The sequence below is a fragment of the Eleginops maclovinus genome, chromosome 12, assembly GCF_036324505.1.
Source record: "Eleginops maclovinus isolate JMC-PN-2008 ecotype Puerto Natales chromosome 12, JC_Emac_rtc_rv5, whole genome shotgun sequence".
NCBI classification, from domain to species: Eukaryota; Metazoa; Chordata; class Actinopteri; order Perciformes; family Eleginopidae; genus Eleginops; species Eleginops maclovinus.
The window spans coordinates 4,936,774-4,959,592 of NC_086360.1; the positions used below are offsets into that span (position 1 = coordinate 4,936,774).

At 38.2% G+C, this 22,819-nt stretch overlaps 1 protein-coding gene across 1 annotated transcript in view; it reads left to right on the forward strand.

The window, feature by feature from the left end:
• Positions 1–22,819, forward strand: part of snx2 (sorting nexin 2) — a 35,766-nt gene that overhangs the window by 8,748 nt on the left and 4,199 nt on the right. Inside the window, exons 4-12 of the mRNA XM_063896296.1 lie at positions 82–148; positions 2,635–2,678; positions 3,442–3,583; positions 5,015–5,093; positions 6,649–6,724; positions 11,096–11,209; positions 13,309–13,402; positions 14,027–14,232; positions 16,587–16,730. Of these exons, the coding sequence (XP_063752366.1) occupies positions 82–148; positions 2,635–2,678; positions 3,442–3,583; positions 5,015–5,093; positions 6,649–6,724; positions 11,096–11,209; positions 13,309–13,402; positions 14,027–14,232; positions 16,587–16,730 (966 nt within the window). The remainder of the gene's footprint in view (positions 1–81; positions 149–2,634; positions 2,679–3,441; positions 3,584–5,014; positions 5,094–6,648; positions 6,725–11,095; positions 11,210–13,308; positions 13,403–14,026; positions 14,233–16,586; positions 16,731–22,819) is intronic.

Consider the following 22,819-nt stretch of genomic DNA (forward strand, 5'->3'; position numbering starts at 1 on the left):
AAATGTCAAGGAAATGGAAACCTGTAAAACTGGAAAATTGCAGCGACTGTTTTCACACCCGTTTTGTTTCTGATTTGTTAGATTGAAGAGGAGGAGGGCGGCGATTCATTCGACATGCACATATCGGTCTCTGACCCAGAGAAAGTGGGTGAGTGGAACAATGACAGAGTATTTTGAACAGGAAAGATGAGAGAAATCCAGCTGATGTCAGTGCACTTTTACAGTAAGAAAGGGGGGTTTCCAGTTAGTTTGTGGAATTTGATGATTCCTCTATATTCCTGGGAAAACAGTGTGGTGCGTTTGCAGCCTGACCTGGAAGTTAGATCGCAAGAGCTTCCATTTTATTTTCGAAAATACCATGTTTGGCAAACACACGTTTCGTTCAGCAGGATAATCTCCACATATTAACAATTAACTTTGTGATTTCTGAAGCGTTAATGCAATCAACAGAAGTAAAAAGCTAGCGTAAGGCTATAAACTTGGGGGAAGCTTTGATCTTCAAGTCAGGGGAGCACTGGTTCAATCCCCACTGCAGTCCTATTTCCCCAAAAATGACTCCTGTGGTAATTGCTGTGTGTATGTCAGTCGCTTTGGGTGGAAGCGTCTAACAATTCACATGTAATGTAATGTAAACTTCACACACAACGGTCACATGACTTCACGTCACCACTGCTAAGCTAAAAGTAGCTAATGTTTAGAGGTTTCATTAATCACTTTATAGCAACCGCTTTTTTTTATGTCACGCTAAAGCTAAAGATTTAGCATTATAGCATAGCATTACTTTATTCAGTTTTTCTACAAACAAACCCTACATTTCCCATCAGCCTTCCCACCTTTTCTTTCTGTTCTTTCCTCTCATTGAGCATACTGAACATGTTTGTGGATGATAATTCTCATCAGCTGTTCTCCCTTCATGTGCTGTCAGCAGAAAATAAAATGCTGCATCGACACTGACTCGGTCACACTGTCATCAGACTTCCAAATTATTCTGCTAATACTTTATTGATGCAACAGCAATGAAGCTATGCATGCAGTTTGCACCCCCTGCAGGCTCAGCTGTGTCACTACACTACTGTTTTGTGAAAAATTGTAAAAAAAAAACTGGCTTTCAGATATTTCAATATCAACAGGATCAGGTGCATACATAAGACAGAAGTACACATAATCAACTGACAGGCAAGAACATCAAATATAAAATAAAAAATGAATACATCAAATGCGCTGGGATTTTAATGTTCAATCAAATTATATTAATCCATTTATTTACATTTCTTTTGTCATTGACTTATATCATTTAGAAAGAATTAGAAGACAAAGACGAGTAAATAATTTCCTAAAGAGGTTTTGCTATCCATGAATCTTTGAGTAAAACCTATGGGGTCAGATCAGTCTCAAAATAAATAAATGCAAACAGAAGGATTTACTAATGTAATTTGGGAATTATATATAAATGTCTGCATCCACACAAATATTTTCAATGCACACACAAAGTCTTATCATTTTTTATAAATGTGAAAAGGTATCACATATATTTCTGACACATACAAATATTACAAATAGAAAACGCTTTTTGTGTGAATCTCTAAAATGAAGTAGACATCTGATTGGCTACCGAGACTGGTACCACTTTACAATATGACTATCCTTATAAAGGATTCATAATAAGGTTATCAATTAGGTTGTAAACACTTTATTAATCATTAAGCACCATTTATAACCAGTTCTAACATAGTTTTCATACATCAACACAGGCTCACTATTTGGCAAGATGACTAAGCCTTATATTGGCTACGTAGCTTACTTCGTCTCATCATCAGCATCCTCGGTATCTGTTGTTCACTGAGTTGATTCTCCCCCATCCATCTTGATGTTTTGTTGATTGTTTATTAAGTTATTAATGATTTATAAAGTGTTCACAACCTAATTCAGAAATGATTTACAAACTATTCCTAAACTCTTTATAAGGGTAGTCTTATTGTAAAGTGGTACCCAGACACATCCCTCTTTAAAAAAATGCATTTGTGAATCTAGCGGCAAAATGCAGAGATTCACACACAAAAAAAGGGTTTTTATTTGCACCATTTGTATGTGGCTCAGAAATATATTTGTGAAATGTTTTAAGATTTATATAATGCTTTAAGCATTTGTGTGGATGCAGACATTTATATATAAATTACTCTTGTGAATCCTTCTGTGTGCATTTATTTATTTTGAGACTGATCCGACCCCATAAAACCAGTCATGAACATCGAGCCTTACAGCTCCAGAATACACACATTGGAGAAAAGGTCATCGAAATGATCACAAAGTGCACAATCATTGGTTTCTACTCCAAAATGTACCATAAAACAGAAGTGTGTTACAGGAAGGCATCAGAACACATGATCACCATTACTGAGCAGGACTTTGCTATCAGCTCTGACTCACTGAACTCACTTGTCCGTCCCTTTGTGTAAACACGCTCAAAGAAGACGGTAAATAAAACAGCTGAAACACTCAAGGAACCAGTTGAACCAGAGCTGAGTGTATTCTAGTGTGTCTATTCATCCTTTGGTACTGTTTGCGTAGTGTGTGTGTATTCTACTGCTTATGCTGATGAAGTAAAGGTGTGTTTTGTGTGTGCGTGTGTTCCAGGAGACGGGATGAATGCGTACATGGCTTACAAAGTGTCAGTCAAGGTGAGAATATGAAAATGTCCGACACATCTGCTGCTCTGTACCACAAGAGTGAAGTTTGAGGATGGCACTGTCGTGGATCCGAAACCTTATACACTCACAACATTAACACAATAGAAATACATTAAGACACGGACACAGAAATGGTTGAGGTTAAATATTATATTTACCTTAGGAACAGATCTGTTTAGCTGAATCGGAAGCATATGTTCTCTCTACAGTGTTTCTCTCAGCCGCTATTCATCGGACATTAACCGGGAAAAACCAGCAAATATGAATCTCTCCGGTCCTAGTTGTCCATCGAAAATAAGTCCCCTTAAACACATCTGCAGTTCTTAGATCTTTACCTTTACATGTGTCATTTTTTTATTTTTTCATGGGGTGAAATTTACCGGACTTTGACAATTTAAATCTATCCGGTCAATGTTGTCCTGTGAAATGAATTCCCCTTAAACACTTTTATATTGTATTGAAGATCACCTATAACGCTAAATGGACTTTATCATAATAGGTGTCTGGACAAAGGCCTGCATTTTATGCCATAGTAGGAGAATGTCAAGAACCAGTGGTGGTTACGTTTAATGTGAATGTTCCAAATACTAAAACAAATGTAAAATCGAGAAGAAAAGCACAGTCTACATTAGCATGCTAACTATGATAAGCATGCACATAAACCACTGTTTGAAATTAACAAGCAGCCACAGGGAGAATATCTGAAAACAGAACTGCTGCAGGATCACATGTCTTCTCTCTGTCTCTCGTCCAGACGTCCATGTCTCTGTTTCAGAGCCACGAGTTCTCAGTAAAAAGGCGTTTCAGTGACTTTCTGGGTCTGCACAGTAAACTGGCCTCCAAGTACCTGCACGTAGGCTACATCGTCCCCCCCGCACCGGAGAAAAGCATTGTGGGTAAGTGAAGCCCTCACCACACACTCTCTCACACTAGCTATTCTCAAACTGAGGAAGTGTCATTCAGGTACATTGTTAAAGGCGGCAAACAACTTCAAACTTTATAAATATAACAATATAAACCCGAGTTGAAAGGTATGGAATCTGCTGTAATGTTGGTGTTTTCATTTTACTTCATTAAAAGCTAATTTAACAGTATTAAAACAGTACAAATAAGGCATCATATGTAATATACCAACTGTATCAATAGTGTTGGGGGCGGGAAGCGAAAAAGTGTTTTCCATTTTGTGCAATTTTATACTTCTACTCCATTACAAATTGGAAGAAATCTTTACTCACTACATTTGTATTACTAGATTAATTACTAGTTGATTTGCAGTTTCATGTAACTGATAAAAAAAATGAATTAAAATCTGAAGGGTAAGATACATGGAAGTGTAAAAGTCATTAAAGATAGCTCCACCTTTAGCAGCAGAAAATAAGGATAATGTTCACATGAATGGATTATTAATTATAAATATTATGTGGACTGCATTATGAGTCATTTCAGTGTTACTACTATATTAATTGATGTTAATGCTAAATCTAATCTAATCTAAGTCTGGTTGAACCATGGTACAGCGTTTAGTTCTCCATGTTCAAAACTAACCCTTCATACACAAGCATCCCTCCTGTTTCTCTGGTTCTCTACTGTTAAATGTTCCTGTGTCAGGAGTGGACTCTTTAAATATTTAAAGTATGATTTAAAACCCTGTCCCAAACTGTGGAACACCCTACCAGAAAACATTGGAGCCAAACTTGTTTGACATTTATTAACAGCAGCTGAATACACTCATTTATTTATTTTAGCTCTCTATGAGCAGAGGTAAAAAAATAATTAATTATAAGACAATGTTTTTGTTACAATAAAAATATATTTTGTTGTATTATTTTCTTTTATTTATTCTTTTTGTTTTATGTCTTTGGGGTTGGGTATCTTTTGGATATTTTTACTTTCTTTATTATTTTCTTTTCTTAAGTATTTATTCTATACTTTCTTTCCTTCCTGTTTTCTATGGACTATGTATCGTGTGCACATGCTGTTAAAGGTTTTCACGTTTGACTTGAATTGAATGTCTTATTTTATGTCCTTATGTTGTGTGTTTTCATATTGTGTATGAAAACTGCTATACAAATAAATCTTTATTAGTATTTTAGTAGGACTTTCTAATACTTTCTACAAATGAAGATGAAAGACTATTGCATATATAGACTGGATTTATCAGACACCTGACTTGACCCTATAAAGCATTTGTTGCAGATTTTATGTAAATGTGAACTTGATAGAAGATGAGCTGTGTACGCTGTCAGCGCTGACGGGTCAGACCTATGCATGGTGTTGTCGTCCCGGATGCTAATCGGTTAAAGTAATGTGCGTGTATTCTCCTGCAGGGATGACCAAGGTGAAGGTGGGGAAGGAGGACCAGTCGTCCAATGAGTTTGTGGAGAAGAGGAGGTCGGCACTGGAGAGGTACGATAAGAGGAAGATATTAAAAACACAACATTACAGAGACACTTTAATCATATGTGTTTTAGTTGGTAGATGAACCAAAACATAAAACATGCAAAATGTGTATTTAAAAATCCTTTTTTTTCATTATGCAGCACAATCTATATTGATACACAAAGTTATGCAGCTGTGAGTAGGATCAGTTTTTAAATTCATCCTCTGCGGTGCATTCAAGGTCACAAGAAAAAATGTATAGATGTTAAAGGGAGCTTTTTAAAATGATGTTTTGTTTGGGATTGAAACGGTAACTGCAATCTACATAAAAAAGGTTGGAAATATATAAAAATATAATATGATTTGATTTTCTTAAAAGACACTTATTGTGTAGATTGTTTTAATAATGTGATACATTTGAGATGAAAATATCCAGGGCTTTAAAGAAACCCAAATATCTTAATTGGACTCGATTTAAAGAACTTTCAATTATTTTATGAACTAAGTTTAATTTGAAGTTATTTTTTGGTTTTCCCCTTTTTTATTTAAATAAAGGAAGGTTCAGAGTGGATTACAAACTGAAGGAGGTAAACGGAAATACTTTTGAAAGATAAACAGATTAAAAACTGTATGTAGGTTGTTTTTGACTTGTGGAACCAGAGCAGGGAGGGGGGCGGGACTGACCTTCTGCTGCCCTTTACTTATGGTGTTTGATTGACAGGAAGGTCAGCCAGTGACAGCTGATAGAGCTCAGAGCTGCAGAACTCCTCACTGATGGACACACACTCAACCACACAGACATTAAAATGTTTCTTTCTTATTTTCATTTCTTTTTAGGGGTGTTTCTTTTTGTATAAAAGTCATAATCATTCCTTTAAGAAAGTTTTTTTTTTATCTTTGTGGTTGAATCTTAAGTAACTCTAAGGCTGTATTAATAACATTTATATTTGGACTTATTCTGTGTGTTTTGAATTGAAATTATAACAGGAAGAGCTTTTTTTACATTGGTGCAACCCTTCAATGTTTTTTCTATTCTCCAAAATTCAGTCATTTGACAGACTCTGGCCATATGTGAAATAGGTCTAATAACAATGTAATTACGGTGTAATATGGTTGTACTATTTATGCTACATAGGTGTAATATTGGTGTATCATGGGTATAATATGGGTGTAATGATACTTGCATCTGATAGCTGTTTTCAGTCTGTCAATGTATATTGTATCTGTCCCTACCAAATAAACGATAAATAAAATAATAAGAGTATAACAATGGTGTAACATGGGTGTTATAACAGTGTAATGATGTGGCAAAAGTGATATGGTTGTAATATAGGTGTTACATGGGTCTAATAACAGCGTAATATGGGTAAAATAAGGGTGTAATAACGGTATAACATGGGTGTGATTTGGGTGCAGTGTTAAATTTATTTTCTAAAATATTTATATATTGCCCATTTAAGGGTCAAGGAAGTTTACATCTTTAAATAAGAATCCTTTTTTCTACAACAACCAATGGGAAGATTTATGAATTGTAGATACAAAAGTGGTCATAATGATAAATGGTATCTGTTTTGTGTTTCAGGTATCTGATGAGAACAGTGAAGCATCCCATCCTGCTGAAAGATCCCGACGTGCTGCAGTTTCTGGAAAGCTCAGAGGTAAAGGATGAACCATTCCTCTTTGTTTTCCTACTGAAGGGATTTCGAAAGTCCAGTTACCCTCGAAGAGTCTGCTCTGATAGTTACAAACGTCTGCTTCATCAGTGCTTCACTGCCGAAATCAACAAAACTTGGAAACTGAGATTTGGATGCGTGAATAAATATATAGAATAGAACTTCACCACATGACCTGCAAACGTTGCCAGAAGGTTAACAATAACCAGCATACACTAAAAAATGGCCCAGAAAAAAGAGCAAACAGTGTGTGAAAGTGGGCAATGTCTCATGATAAAATCATGTTATTATTTTGGTGGGTGTTAAATCCCAAAGTTTCTCCAGAGGTAATTTATCTCCCACACACTCCTTCTTGATAACTTATATCATTTGACTAAAGGAATATATAGGCACTATATATATTTTGAAACTCATCAAAGCCCTTGTTCTTCTGAGAGGATTACTAAAAGTGGAGCTACAGTACAGTCGACCCCAGTGGAATGGTCAGTGGGTTATGAATGGTCAATCCCCTGGTAACTAATATATTCACAATACTGCCGATTGCTAATCTGACCAGAAGTTTGAAAAAAAAAAAAAAACGTTCCTTGTTTTATTTTATTGTCTGTATGACAGGATATCTTGACAATGTATGCCTGCTTTTAAAAGACTGACTAGCAACACTTCCTTGCCTTTCACCTATCTATTTAGACTACTACATTTTATTATATATATTTTTTTCACTATGAGCACCAAACTGAAGATGCCCGCTCTCACAATTTGTGTGAATGAGCTTCACCGCTCAGGCTGACAACCACAGAGCTAGCAGGACGATCATTGTACCATTTTAAAGCAGTCACTGGAAGAAACATTCAGTGTTCGCCCCGCTGATCTGCTTCAACAAATGGACTTTTCTGTCATTATGATGAAGTCAAACAAAAAGGGCCTAAAAAATGAAGACACAGGTCCTCACTCTTGACAAAATAACTGATGGACTGTCTGAAATGGGGGAAAGCCAAATAACCAACCCCCCCCCCAAAATAACCGCAAGAACTCTGTCTGAGTTTTCTTCACGGCTTTTTCCCAACAAGCAGCGGAACGTCCAGACAAGGTCAACCCAACGCGCCTGTAAAAACTGCCTCGGGTTTAAGAGTCCGCCGTTTCCTGTTTCCTGGCTTTATTGTCCACTCAGACTAAATCCTCTGTAACACTTCGTCTTGTTGGCTCAAACTGTCCCACTCCTCACCCCCCTCCCCTCTGCCTAACAGTTTGTGGGATTGCGTTGGGAAGGAGCCACAACAATAAATGGCCCCGTGTCACAGATTTAACAGATGAATCACTCGGACGCTTGACCGAGCGTAGCTACTGTCTGGCCCACTTAATGAAACACAACCAGGGGAGGGAGGGAGGGGGGGAACTGGTTGCAATTCAAAGCTAAATCCCCCCCCCCAACCCACCTGCCTTTACTCATTTACCCTCCGAAGGGCCTTTGGGACCAAGCCGTCCCCCTGGCTGCTGCCGCTCCACTTAAATGAGATTGGAATGGGAGGGGGGTAAATGTGCTCCAGCGATAGAGGAAAACGCTGCATGTCCTGGAGAAAAGTAAACTTTGCCAAAATGAAGAAAAATGAGCCTATTTTCAGACGGACATCGGGGCGTTTTCAGAGTGGGTTCTTAGCTGGTTTTTGGGGCTGTTAAAGTTGCTCGGCACGCATTAAATCTGACTGAAGGTTGAACGTGGGACACATTACAATCGGGAAGGGGAGGGGGGGCCAGCTGTAATAGAGTTACAGAGACGAGAGAATACAAAACAAAAGCAAATGAATACATGTTGTGAAGATATACAGTGGGGCAAAAAAGTATTTAGTCAGCCACCAATTGTGCAAGTTCTCCCATTTAAAAAGATGAGAGAGGCCTGTAATTTTCATCATAGGTATACCTCAACTATGAGAGACAGAATGACCAAGACCAAAGAGCTGTCAAAGGAGACCAGAGACAAAATTGTAGACCTGCACCAGGCTGGGAAAACTGAATCTGCAATAGGTAAGCAGCTTGGTGTGAAGAAATCAACTGTGGGAGCAATTATTAGAAAATGGAAGACATACGAGACCACTGCTAATCTCCCTCGATCTGGGGCTCCACGCAAGATCTCACCCCGTGGGGTCAAAATGATCACAAGAACGGCGAGCAAAAATCCCAGAACCACACGGGGGGACCTAGTGAATGACCTGCAGAGAGCTGGGACCAAAGTAACAGAGGCTACCATCAGTAACACACTACGCCGCCAGGGACTTAAATCCTGCAGTTCCAGACGTGTCCCCCTGCTTAAGCCAGTACATGTCCAGGCCCGTCTGAAGTTTGCTAGAGGGCATTTGGATGATCCAGAAGAGGATTGGGAGAATGTCATATGGTCAGATGAAACCAAAATAGAAGTTTTTGGTAAAAACTCAACTTGTCGTGTTTGGAGGAGAAAGAATGCAGAGTTGCATCCAAAGAACACCATACCTACTGTGAAGCACGGGGGTGGAAACATCATGCTTTGGGGCTGTTTTTCTGCAAAGGGACCAGGACGACTGATCCGTGTAAAGGAAAGAATGAATGGGGCCATGTATCGTGAGATTTTGAGTGAAAACCTCCTTCCATCAGCAAGGGCACTGAAGATGAAGCGTGGCTGGGTCTTTCAGCATGACAATGATCCCAAACACACCGCCAGGGCAACGAAGGAGTGGCTTCGTAAGAAGCATTTCAAGGTCCTGGAGTGGCCTAGCCAGTCTCCAGATCTCAACCCCATAGAAAATCTTTGGAGGGAGTTGAAAGTCTGTGTTGCCCAGCGACAGCCCCAAAACATCACTGCTTTAGAGGAGATCTGCATGGAGGAATGGGCCAAAATACCAGCAACAGTGTGTGGAAACCTTGTGAAGACTTACAGAAAACGTTTGACCTCTGTCATTGCCAACAAAGGGTATATAACAAAGTATTGAGATGAACTTTTGTTATTGACCAAATACTTATTTTCCACAATCATTTGAAATAAATTCATTAAAAATCCTACAATGTGATTTTCTGGATTTCTTTTCTCATTCTGTCTCTCATAGTTGAGGTATACCTATGATAAAAATTACAGGCCTCTCTCATCTTTTAAAATGGGAGAACTTGCACAATTGGTGGCTGACTAAATACTTTTTTGCCCCACTGTAGATCAAGACAGAGGATGAAACAAATGTAAAAGATGGCAAGATTTTGACAATAAAAGCACGGTTGTCAGAGCTGGCGGCCCATATGAAGTGTCCGTGCGCAGTGTGATCTCCTCTATCCCCCTTTCACCACTGTATCTCTAATAAAGGCTCTCTCTGACCCTAAAACTATCTCAATTAATTCATTTGGCCTGAAAGAGCAGGGAATTGAATCACCATGTGAGAAAAGACGTTTAAGGCACTGAGAAAATGAGCGAGTGACTGACAAAGAAAGGATGGAAGAAATAGAAACGGTAACACTGGAAAAACAAACAATAACATAAAAAAACGTGACATACAGTAAAGGAAAGAAGCGTCAGATAATGGATTTCTACAAATTCAGAAAGTCAAGTTACAATATCTGTATTCCTGTTGACAAAAAGCTGTCAGCAACAGGAGGGACCTCGTCCAGCTATTGGAATACTTTTATTGAGAAACACCAGTGCTGGAAGTGTTACGTTTCATTGAGGTGTTGTTTTAATTTTTGGGGGATCTGTCCCTTTTTAAAATGATTTGGATAATATATTAGGATAGGATGGATGCTGATGAAATTGACTTTAAGCTGAATTGATCAAGTTTCTTTGTAAAATATCATCAGAAATCCTAACACTGATATTTGCAGGTTTATAACAGCAAAAGAACAGTGTAGATACAATCCAAAAGGAAAACGAGTAGAATTACATATCAAATAAAGAGGCAAGCACACAAAGAACTAAATGAGAAAACACTCAATAAGTGAAACGACTCTACATGTTCCAGATACTGTCGTGGATTTAATTGGAAGAATTGTGTTCGCAATATATTTAGCATCGTTAGAGAATGCTTGTTGGAGAAGAAGATCACCTCCACATTTTTGGGAAATGTCCAAAAATAAACCTATTTTGGTGCTGATGTTTATTGTGCTGTTTGCTGTTTATAGTCTGAAAAATTCAATAAGGTCTTAAAAAAATAGCACACGTTAATGAAACAAAATAATGATACACTATGGTAAAGAAGAAACAATTAAATGATCATGGTATGGGAGGAGATTGTAACATTAACAAATTGTAAATCTATTCTAAAACACTGCCAAGGGGGTTAGTGCAGTTGTAAACCCTGATATCCTGTTTGTTTGTTTGTTTGTTTGTTTGTTGTTTTTTTGGTCCAGTTGCCGCGGGCGGTCAGCACTCAGGCTCTGAGCAGCGCCGGGCTCCTGCGAATGGTCAACAAGGCCGCAGATGCCGTCAACAAGATGACCATCAAGATGAACGAGTCAGATGCTGTGAGTACAAAAGGGAGGAGAGAGGATAGAAGGGAGGAGAGAGGAGAGAGGATAGAGGATAGACAAGGAAGAGGAGGGTTGCGGTCGAATTGTTAATATTGCCCTGCCAAAAAAAAGGTCACCACCTGGATTTAACTCAACAAATAGGTAACAGCCTCCCATTGGATAATTACTGCATGGGTGATTATGTTTCAGCTGGCAGCATGTTATGTAACCCTAACTGATGCAGTGAGTAGTTTCTCATTTGTTAAACAGTCATGTCAAAAGACATTTCCTGTGGTCGTGGAAAATACGTTAATCTGCTTCAGAAGGGTCAAATTATGGGCATGCATCAAGCAGAGAAAACATCCAAGGAGATTGCTGAAACCACTGAAATAGGGATAAGAACTGTCCCACGCATTATTAAAAACTGGAAGGACAGCGGGGAAACGTTATCTTCCAGGAAGGAATGTGGTCGGAAAAACATCTTGAATGATCGTGATCGGCGATCACTTCAACGTTTGGTGAAATCAAATGGTAGAAAAACACCAATAGAAGTCACGGCTATGTTTAATAGTGAAAGTAAGAGCATTTCCACACACACAATGCAAAGGGAACTCAGGGGACTGGGACTAAACAGCTGTGTAGCCGTAAGAAAAGCAGCTGTCAGTGAGGCTTATCGGAAAAAACTACTTCAATTTGTTAGGGAGCAAAAAGATTAGACTCTGGAGCAAGGGAAGAAAGTCATGTGGTCTGATGAGTCCAGGTTTACCCTGTTCCACAGTGATGGACGCATCAGGGGAAGAAGAGAGGCGGCTGAAGTGATGCACCCATCATGCCTAGTGCCTACTGTACAAGCCTGTGGGGGCAGTGTTATGATCTGGGGTTGCTGCAGTTGGTCTGGTCTAGGTTCAGCAACGTGCCCAAAGAATGAGGTCAGCTGACTACCTGAACATACTGAAGGATCAGGTTATTCCATCAATGGATTTTTTCTTCCCTGATGGCACGGGCATGTTCCAAATGACAATGCCAGGATCAATCGGGCTCAGATTGTGAAAGAGTGGTTCAGGGAGCATGAGACAGACTGGAGAAGACTTTGCGCAGTGGTCCGAATCTCCCGTCATCAATACAAGATCTTGGCGAAAAATGAATCAAGACAGAAATAAATGTGAAATTGCAGAAGCTTGTGGAAATGATGCCACAGCGATTGCGTGATCAAAGCTAAAGGCGGTCCAACAAATATTAGAGTGTGTTACCTTTTTTTTATGGCCAGGCAGTGTAGCTTAGGAAAGTTCCCAACGGAGTGAAATGACCCGAAGTACCCAAGTGGCAGCCATGATAAGGGCTGTTCAGATTCTCTAGATACATTTTTGATTGGCCCTCAGCTAGTTCACACAGTATAATGGAATACTTGTTTTATATTGAACCTCTTAAATATATATGTCAAAATATATTACACAGTGTTAATGTAATAATTCAATGTATCCAATAAATTCAGTCAATAACATTTTGAAAACATTATCTAACAAATCTTAGTTGATGAAAAGGCCCAATAACTTATTTGCATTTGAAATATTTCACTCTTCCTCCAAAATCATTAAAGCCTGTTAATGGAAAGCTGTGCTGTAGGCTTTTCTTTTTCTTTAAGTGTGTTCAAGTATCAAGAATAATCCAACCCCCCAACCAAGGTCTTGGTAGGTATGGAGGAAAGGACGGAAGCCGGGGAGAAAGGAAGTAAGGAAAGCTGAAATAACAAGTAAGGAAGTGTGGCTCTAGCAAACTTGAAAAAGGCAAATAGGGAGGAGGAAATAAGTATGGAAAGAGAAAGCAGAAATTAAATAGGAAATGGGAAGAAAGGAAGGATGAAGGGGAGAAGAAGGAGATAAGGTTAGAAGGAAGGAGGAGGTACAGGAAGAAGAGAGGAAAGGGAATAAGAACTAAGGAAGCAGGTACAGGTAGAGTTGGGAGGAAGAGGAAAGAAAGGAAGAGAGTAAACCTGGAAATAAAGTAAATAGGAGGGTGTGAAGAAATGATGAAGATAACAAAGTAAGGAAGTGGAGAAAGGGAATCTGAACTAAGGAGGTTGGGAGAAATTGATTGTATATGTGTGTGTCTTTCAGTGGTTTGAGGAGAAGCAGCAGCATTTCGAGAACCTGGATGTTCAGCTGAGGAAACTTCATGCCAGTGTGGAGTCTCTGGTCTGTCACAGGAAAGGTGTGTGTGTGTGTGTGTGTGTGTGTGTGTGTGTGTGTGTGTGTGTGTGTGTGTGTGTGTGTGTGTGTGTGTGTGTGTGTGTGTGTGTGTGTGTGTGTGTGTGTGTGTGTGTGTGTGTGTGTGTGTGTGTGTGTGTGTGTGTGTGTGTGTGTGTGTGTGTGTGTGTGTGTGTGTGTGTGTGTGTGTGTGTGTGTGTGTGTGTGTGTGTGTGTGTGAATAAACTGCTTCTCTGGATTTTCAAAATAAAAGTTAAACTTGGTGTTTCTACAGGGCATGTAACAACAGCGTTTGTTCCCTTCCGGGCTTTTGCAGACCTTTTAAATAAATAGCTAACATATAATGTTATTAATATTATTATCTTTTATACATTTTTTTATAAATAAGCTGAGCATTAAATCCACAGGTGAAAAATATGGAATTACTGTAAATTTGTACTACTTTAATATTTTCTTGAAAAGTCGTCGCTTAATGTGAGTTAATGTATTGTTCCTTTTTTAATTTTAGAGCAGAAATTACATTATTTGTAACCGATATTTGTATAAATGAAATCAGATATTTACTTCTCAAGAATACCGCATCATGTTCTGGTACCAGACTGAGTTGCTCCGCTCCTCTGCTCTCTAGAGCTGTCAGTGAACACGGCGCAGTTCGCCAAGTCGGCGGCCATGTTGGGGAACAGCGAGGACCACACGGCTCTGTCCCGGGCTCTGTCTCAGCTGGCCGAGGTGGAGGAGAAGATCGACCAGCTGCACCAGGACCAGGCCAACGCAGACTTCTACCTCTTCTCCGAGCTACTAGGCGACTACGTCCGCCTCATCATTGCTGTCAAGGTACGAGTCTGATGGAACATTAGTCTACTTGCCAGCGCTGTGAATCCGGAAGTGTTGAGTACCCCACAGTTTTATGTTAGAAATGTAAAGTACAGGTCTCCAGCACATAGACGCTGCAGGATGCTAACTTGCATATGTTTGGCAATTTGCATAATTACCATTAGTTGCATTAATTAGCCTAAGCGGACAATAGCTAGAAAATGGCTTTGCCCATTTGGAGCAATTTGTTCTGATTTTTGAGGTTACTGAGGATGTTAAGTCTATTTCTGACATTATTAGGATAACAAATAGCAGTTTTTAGTCCCCTAAAACTCTTTTAAAATCGACTAAAAATTCATCAAAATCAGTTCTCCGGGAATACAAATATAGTTTCTGGTTATAAATGCCATATTTGATCCTGAAAATGTCAGAAATGGATACAACATCCTCAATAACCTCTAAAACCACTCCAAAATGTTCCGAAGCGGCAAAGCACTTTTTAAAATGATTGTCTGCATAAGCTCTGTAATGCTCATTAATGCAATTTATGCTAATTGAGCCAATTGCCCAACATATGCAATTTAGCATCCGGCAGTTTCTATGTGTTGGGGACCCCTGCTATACATTTCTTACATTAAACTGTGGGGTACTCAACATTTCCAGGTTCACAATAGGGTTTATGAGCTGGCAAACCCTACAAACTAATACTGGGTCTTGATTTGCATACTTCACTTAGCACACTGCCATGTCATGCAATCCCCCAGGAAGGGAGGTGGGCATTTGTGCGAATTTTCGTAATGGCCAAACGGTGGAACTATGTCTTCCTTTTCAGACTTTTTCCCATTGTCTTGCATAGCGATTTAGACGTCAGTAAATACGTTTTAGCTAAATAAGCTGTTAGTTAATTATCAAATCCGAAAAATGTTATTTGCGCTAAAAGCCAATTAAAGACATATTTTCCCTCTCCATTCATTTCACTGAGCCAAGAAAAGAAATGATGCTGCTGTGATGGAGGCGTTTGGAGGCGGGGCTTAGGGAAATGTCATTGTGCATGATCCATTGGTATTTTTGTTTCCGACATTCAGACCATTTGGCTTCACGCGCCACTGAGAAAGTTTCATAGGAATGAACCAGGTCCTGCATTCAACGCTGTATGCCGTTCTCTTTATACATCCATGGGCAGTGTTTTCTCAAATCTCGCCTTTTTTTTCTCTCTTTTTCAAAAGACAGGAATAAATATATAAAAAAACTGAAATGACAAAAACGTATAAAATACAGCAAAGGATTTTGTAAAATGGTATGCTTCAATTGTGCCAAACAATTCCATTGCATTTTGACGTTTGTTACTGTTAGCTAGCTAGCTCAATCATCATCTGTAAAATAATAAGGTAATAAAAACAGACTGCTTGATTAACCCAGTACAATTAGCATTGGCTTCATTTCAACACCAGTATTGTGGTACAATTGTTAAATAGTGAAAAAAACGTTTACCTGTATAATGCTGTGTTGACAAAGCTGCTCATGAAACTTCCAAGCCAAGATTGCGGTCATTGAGTGTGAGAAGTGTCCAGCGCTCACCACTGAACTTTTTGACCATTACATCAGGGTAATCATAGTTCATTTTGCCATTTATGCACTCAAAATAGCACATGTAAGAACATATGTAAGTGCATTGAGACACAGCAAAAGCCTTTTTAAGTTCTCTACTGAACAAATACCGTTTTATATAGGACATTGAAGTTAAAATCAGTCATAACTAAAAGTCTGTTCTGCTAAACTACTGACCTGCTGTCTAAGCTGCTGGACACCGAACACCTGAGTGCAGGTAGGACCGAGGAGTGGAATAGCATAGAGTAGAACTACAATAGAGTAGTGTAGAACTAGAGTGAAGTAGAGAAAAACTGCAGTAGATTGGTTAGATTGATGTATATTGACCTGTGAGTGTTGTGATTGGCCCCTATTTGAACCCAGATTAAAAACTGTGACTAAAACTGACCCGTGGTTTAGAAAGAAGAAGAAACCCTTAATCGTCATGAAAAGTCAGAGGAAGAGGAGGAATGCTTTAGATAAGTGGCGGGAAATTGTCAGACCTCATGCTAATAATTCAGAAGCCATATTATAATAAGGTAAAAAACCTTTGTTTCCTGTTACTAGTTTCTCAAGCCTTTCTTTATCACAACACCGCATGTGTATTTGTTTTATCTCCCTCCAAAACACTAGTTAATACTAGTATTTAACTAGTGACTAGTCATGATTAATCCCATATTATTATTGTTGTGATTAAAGCAATTATATTTGTCAAGGTCAACTGACACCACAATGAATTTATTGATCTTGTATTTCTGGGATATTAAACTCTGTGTTTGTGTGTGCAGGGTGTGTTTGACCATCGTATCAAGACGTGGCAGAAGTGGCAGGACAGTCAGATGCTCCTGCAGAAGAAACGGGAAGCCGAAGCCAAACTGCAGTTCAACAACAAACCAGACAAACTGCAGCAGGCCAAAGACGAGATCAGAGAGGTGAGACGCACAGGACATAAAGACTGGAACTGTGGTCCAATGAAGTGAAGAACAACTTTTTGTGGATGTAAATGCTCTGCAAAGGCTAAAATCCCAAAGTTCCCTCCAGAGGGAGTTTCTCTTTCTTTGCTTTTTGAACATTTAAGCAGGGAAACATGTCACAGTAGAGGCACAAAATACAAATATGAATGTGAACATTAGCATAATGGGGCCCCTTTACTGCATATTTAAAATTTCACTTCAAAAAGGAATATATTAACTAATATTTGTATCGATCCCAAATTTAGGGAATTGTTGTGCCGCATGCTTACAGGGCGTTGCACGAGGTAAAAATAGGATAAATATAATATAATATATATATATAATCGTAGACACCATATAAGGTAGAATAAACCGTACAATTAATATTTAAACAAATGCTACCATAAACATACGTTAAAAAAAGTGTGAGAGTTTCAGTTAAAAAAATAATTTGAAAAGCACATGAGACATGAAAGATAATTAAATGTGACATCAGCTTCCAAAAGGAATAATAAACAAATGAAAATGACAATCAAAAAGAAGCATATAAAAAAAACCCATGCTTTACTGTCATAAACTAACTAAGAAAAGATATAAATAAACAGCAGTCACATCTTAATAACAAAGTAAATACCAGGCTGATCTCAAGGAATGATGGCGGAGTGATTGTTTAGTCCTTTAATCTGTAATCATGACACACATTTAATTGACCTGAGTAATATCTTCATCCTTAAGCCTATGTTTACGATCTTTACTGGTTAATTATGTGCTATATTTATAGTTGTAATATTAAATGATAAACATGGCAAAAGTGAGTGCTTCTCAATCTGGTGTAAAACATTGCTCTCCTCCCTCTGTGGCTCACCAGTGAGATAAAACAAGCGCACCTTTACAGTTCAGTCATGTGAAAAGTTTTTATCTCGTTTTTTTTTTATATATATAAAAATCTTGTTTTCCTCCAATCTGTAGACTCAACTCAGTACGACAAACAAGAGCAGTAGAAAAGTACTTTATTAGAGAGTCTGTTGAAGCTGTCACCACACAAATTCATCCTCCCTGTCAGGAAACCGCTCACACACACCCTCGTACAGACGGCTGGCATGGTTGGGGGTCTGGTATTAGAGTGGAGGAGCTGTCAGATGTGGGGTTTTGGGAGGAGGACGGGGTGGGGGGTGGAGTTTTGGGGGAGGCTGTCAGAAGCTGCAGACGAGGACAGATCGCAGTAGAGTTACAACCCAACATTTATTTGGAGCCGACAACAGTTTTGCTGCCCGTCAGGAGTCGGGTTTTGGTTCACGGCTTGACAACAGCCAACAGAAAACACACACAGGCTTTTTTCTGGAGAAAAAAAAAAGACTTTTACTTCACGCTGCTGCTGTTAGTGCTGGAAACCCTGAACAGCTGCTACACAAACACAGTTACGCTACAGAGAAGGACTGTAAATACATTAAGAGTAAACAATCTAAATAAAAAGAGTGATTTTGTGGGCATGAGCCCTACTTTGCTCATTTCCATATTCCATATTTGTATTTCCTGCCTCTACTGGGACATGTCTCCATGCTTTAATGTTCATAAAGCTCTTTATTTTTCTCATACTGCCTGTGCTGCAGCACCTCTTTTCACCCTCTGTCTGAAACCAGAGCCCAGTCTGCTCTGTTTGTTTAGCTGGCCGGCTCTGTTGTGATTGGTCAACTTCTTACAGATGTCCCGCCTATCACGTACATGGTGTTGGAGCGCTAGCCAATAGGTGCACAAATATTACAAAGTGATGTTCAGGAGTCCAATGGAGGCTTTTCAGGCAGGGGGAGAGTGTGTGGGAGAAAAACTCCCTCTTGTGGGAACTTTGGGATTCTAGCCTTTGCAAACCATTTACATGCACAAAAACCTATATAAGAAACTCCAGGGAATCTAAAAAAAAAGCAGACCAGGGCCTCTTTAAAAGTCCAGAAGATGTTTTAGGTTTTGTGAAAAGGATAATAAACATTTCCGAGATGGAGGATTGGAATTAAATGCTTTCATAATTACAAATATATATTCCTCACCGCACACAGAGAAATGTGGTCAATGCATTTAACTCATAACAGTTTAAGGAGCAGTCGGCAGCTTTAATACAGTCTCCATACTTTGTCTGATGCGGGACTTGAACCCATGACCTTCCGCTTCCCAAGCCAAGTCCCTATAGACTGAGCTACAGCTGGCCAAAAAGCAAAAACGCGGTAAACATCCCTCGTTGTTATTTGACATTTGGCCACAACTCAAAAAAATGTAACTCATTTTCACTCCATTATGTAGTTTGACCTGTGGTTTGTATCAATCTACGGCAATTTCTTCATTAAAGCCCAATATGTCTTCACACATAACAATCAATTTATATTATTTTAACAACAATGTTCAAATCATGCATCAAAGCCTGATTCATCCAGACTTAAATTAGATTTAAAGGATGATGAGTTCTGTAGATTATTAAAACCTTTTTTTATAACTGCATTAAGTGTCACCATATCTTTTTTCATTTCAAAGTATGTACATAATAAGACACTCTTTTTGGTTGTGTTCTTACATAACTGCATTTATGAATACATTTTCATTGACTTTCACTGCAATGGTTAAATTACAGCGTATACAAAATGATTTTATTATTTTTAGCCTTTGCAGACCATTTACATGCACCAAAAATTGGTCTTCATTTCACCGGATCAATATTCCAGTTTTATTTAATTCCCCATTCATACAGACAATCGAAACAGACAAGGTACCAAAAATAGGATCCACCGTCAGGACGGAACAGGTTGGTATAAAATGTAAAAAGGAAATCATGCTTTATCTACATTTATATTTAATGTTCATTAACATTTAAATGAACCCTAAATAATATCCAGCTTTTAAAACTCAGAGATGCAGCAGGGTTTGGATTCTGCTGTCAGATTGTGAGCCCACACTGTCCCCTATGGGCTCCACACAGGAACTACAGCCAGAGTTAGAAACCCTGCCGCTGAGCACACAAAGACACTGATCCTGCAAAATATTTTATCGGATTTTTTTTTCCTGAGAATTTGAGGCACCTGAATTTCAGTTCAATTGAATGCATTTTATTAAAGGAATATACCAATATTTCTTATACACAGAAGACTTTAATTTAGCAATTTGTAGATCAGGAAAAACTAAGAAATGTACAAGTAAATTGAACAATAAAGAAAAAGTCTTTCCCTGGTGATAGAGAGAAAAACCGTCATCACAGTTAAACATTTTTAAATGTTCAATTATTTATAAATACATAATATAAAATAAAAATGAAAGCCACCGCATATTGATTCATTGTAACGCCTTGAGGGGATGAACTCTTGCGTGCTCTTTTCTCAGATACAATTTATTCAGTTAAAATGAATGAATCCTCTTTTTCAAAGCAGCTTCTTAAATTTAAGAATGTGCTTTTTCTTCCTCTGCTTTATTTCGCTAGAATTAAAGTCCTTGTTTGTTTCTTGTTCAGAAACATTGAGCAGTTAAAAGACATGGGTTTGGAACTAATATTCGCAACATTAATTCCCATATTTGAAATGAGTTGTTTAGTATTTTGGATATTTACAGGTCCACCATGTTATTCCCCCTAAAACCACGTTACCATACTGAACCCGGCTAGCTGTTTCCCCCGGCTTCCATTCTCTATGCTAAGCTAGGCTAACTGCATCCATACTTCGGCACCACACTAAGAAATGTGCTTGTTGTTTAATATTAGGGCTGCACAACTAAATACAAATTTGAATGTATGGGCTAGTAAAAAAACTAATCAGTGTTACGCAATATTTGGTAAAACCAGAATAAGTGAAAATATAATTCTGAATGAAGTATTGTGTAGCTGTCTGTACTACAAACACTATTCTACAGACTCAATCAAAAATACTTGTTTGGTACAGATCCTGTTTAAAAATTGCAGTATGATCATTTTATTTTGTTATGTTTATAACATTAAATCATTTTCCATTCCCTCTTCTATATGTTTAAAATAAATTGAAATGAGTTATGTGTTGCTACATCCAGCACTACTGTTTAATCCATCTTCTCAAAGAAGGAAAACTGATGTGTTTTCCAGGATATTACACTATTGCTTTAAATAAGGAACTATGCTCAAAATAAACACAATAATAAGACCTTGTTGGTATGATACTGAACGCCAAATTACTTCTGTAGGTGAGTCTATGTCATTAAAGTGTGGGAGGTCACTTAAAAGTGTCAGCTAAATAACGTGAAATGAAACATTCACAGATCAAAATTCTTCATATCTCTTCCGGTTTAAAATGTCTAACATTATCTGGTGTTTTAGAGTCTCAGGGAGGGCTTTGGTTTGGTTTGGGACTTGATTTTTCCTCAGTGTTTGCTCTCATGTCTCCGGATCTTCCTTTATGATTTTGGAAGCTCCGTACATTTTTCCTGCCTCTTTTAAATTTTGTTGCATTTTCCCTGCCATGCCTTCCTGCAACCAGGAGATTGAGGAGGTAGGACCTGTCTGTCTGTCTGTCTGTCTGTCTGTCTGTCTGTCTGTCTGTCTGTCTGTCTGTCTGTCTGTCTGTCTGTCTGTCTGTCTGTCTGTCTGTCTGTCTGTCTGACAGCCTGCTTCACACCTTTTTAGTTGCGTCATTGCACCGTTTTGATTTTCACATTCACCTCTGCTGGGTTAATTATTTTAATGTCACCGTTCATTTTTTGTTTGTTTCCGTAGTTTTGTTGCATTCCTGCTGTCAGTCCTAAGTCACGTGAAGAAGTTTTTCAGTGAAGATCAATTTTCCTTTCTTTGTTTCCGTTTTGGAATGATCATTTTCTGAACGTCAGTGTTAAAATTGTTCATTTAGGTTCAACATGTTAACTTCAAAATGAAATCATGGACAAACCCTTTCATGTGACCACTTAGATCACGTAGATGTGCATCCACTTGTCTCACAGGGCATAGAGGATTAATCTTATTAATTCCCATTATTATTTCAGCCTTTTAATGACTAATTTAACAGTGTGGTTGGTGTGTTAGCTAAATACCAATAACAGTTATTAAACTTCATCTGGACTACACGTTTCACCTCTTATTAAGCGAGATGTTCCATTGAATGAAGTACATATGCAAAATGAATTATTTCATGAAATTTAAAGTTCACGTTTACAAATGTTGGAAATTTAAAGCAGAAAATGATCTTCATGTTTTCAGCTAAAGTATTTAAAAGTGTCAAGTTGTCTTTCTTAGCAACAAACCATCATCGAACTGTAAATTAAAAAAAGAATTTTACACATTTCTGGTAAATTTGTGAAATTGTTATGTATGTTTTGTAAAATAAGGAAGACTTAACGAGATCTACGATTTATGAGTCATCAAAATGAGTGTTTCTTAACGCTCACATTCTCACAGTTAAAGCGGTTCATTTACAAATTAGTATTCTCGATCTTATTCACTGCTGTTTTAAGTGGAGTATGTATTTTGTTAAATATAGTAATTCTGGATTTATAATCGATCAGGATGGTATAGAGTGGTTCAGGATGAGTCCTAAACCCAGAAATAAGTCAATATTTTAGCACTTTGTGTTCCCTCAATCATGTTTTTGGTTAGTTGCCTGGACTAAGGTCTGGGTTTATGAGATTTTAACATTTAGTTCTAGGACATAACATCTCTAAACACCCCACTCATAAACAGTGGTGTTCTGTAACTAAGTACTTTTACTCAAGTACTCTACTTCAGTACAAAGTTGAGGTACTTGTTCTTTACTTGAATATTTCCATTTTATGCTACTCTGTGCTTTTTCTCTACTACATTTATTTATTACCTTTACTTTACAGATGTGGATTAATGATGGTAAATATGATCAACCCTTAAATCAGACTTTAGTTCACCTGGAGTAAATCCAGCAGCTACCCTGCAGTATACAAAGCCATTCAAACTAGCTGCACCTTTACCAGCTCTGAGAACACTTTAATGATCAATAATTATAAAACATATCAGAGATATTATTCTGAAATGGACCAATCAAACAATGACTACTTTTACTGTCGCTACTTTAAGTACATTTAGATGAGAGTACTTTCTACTTTCA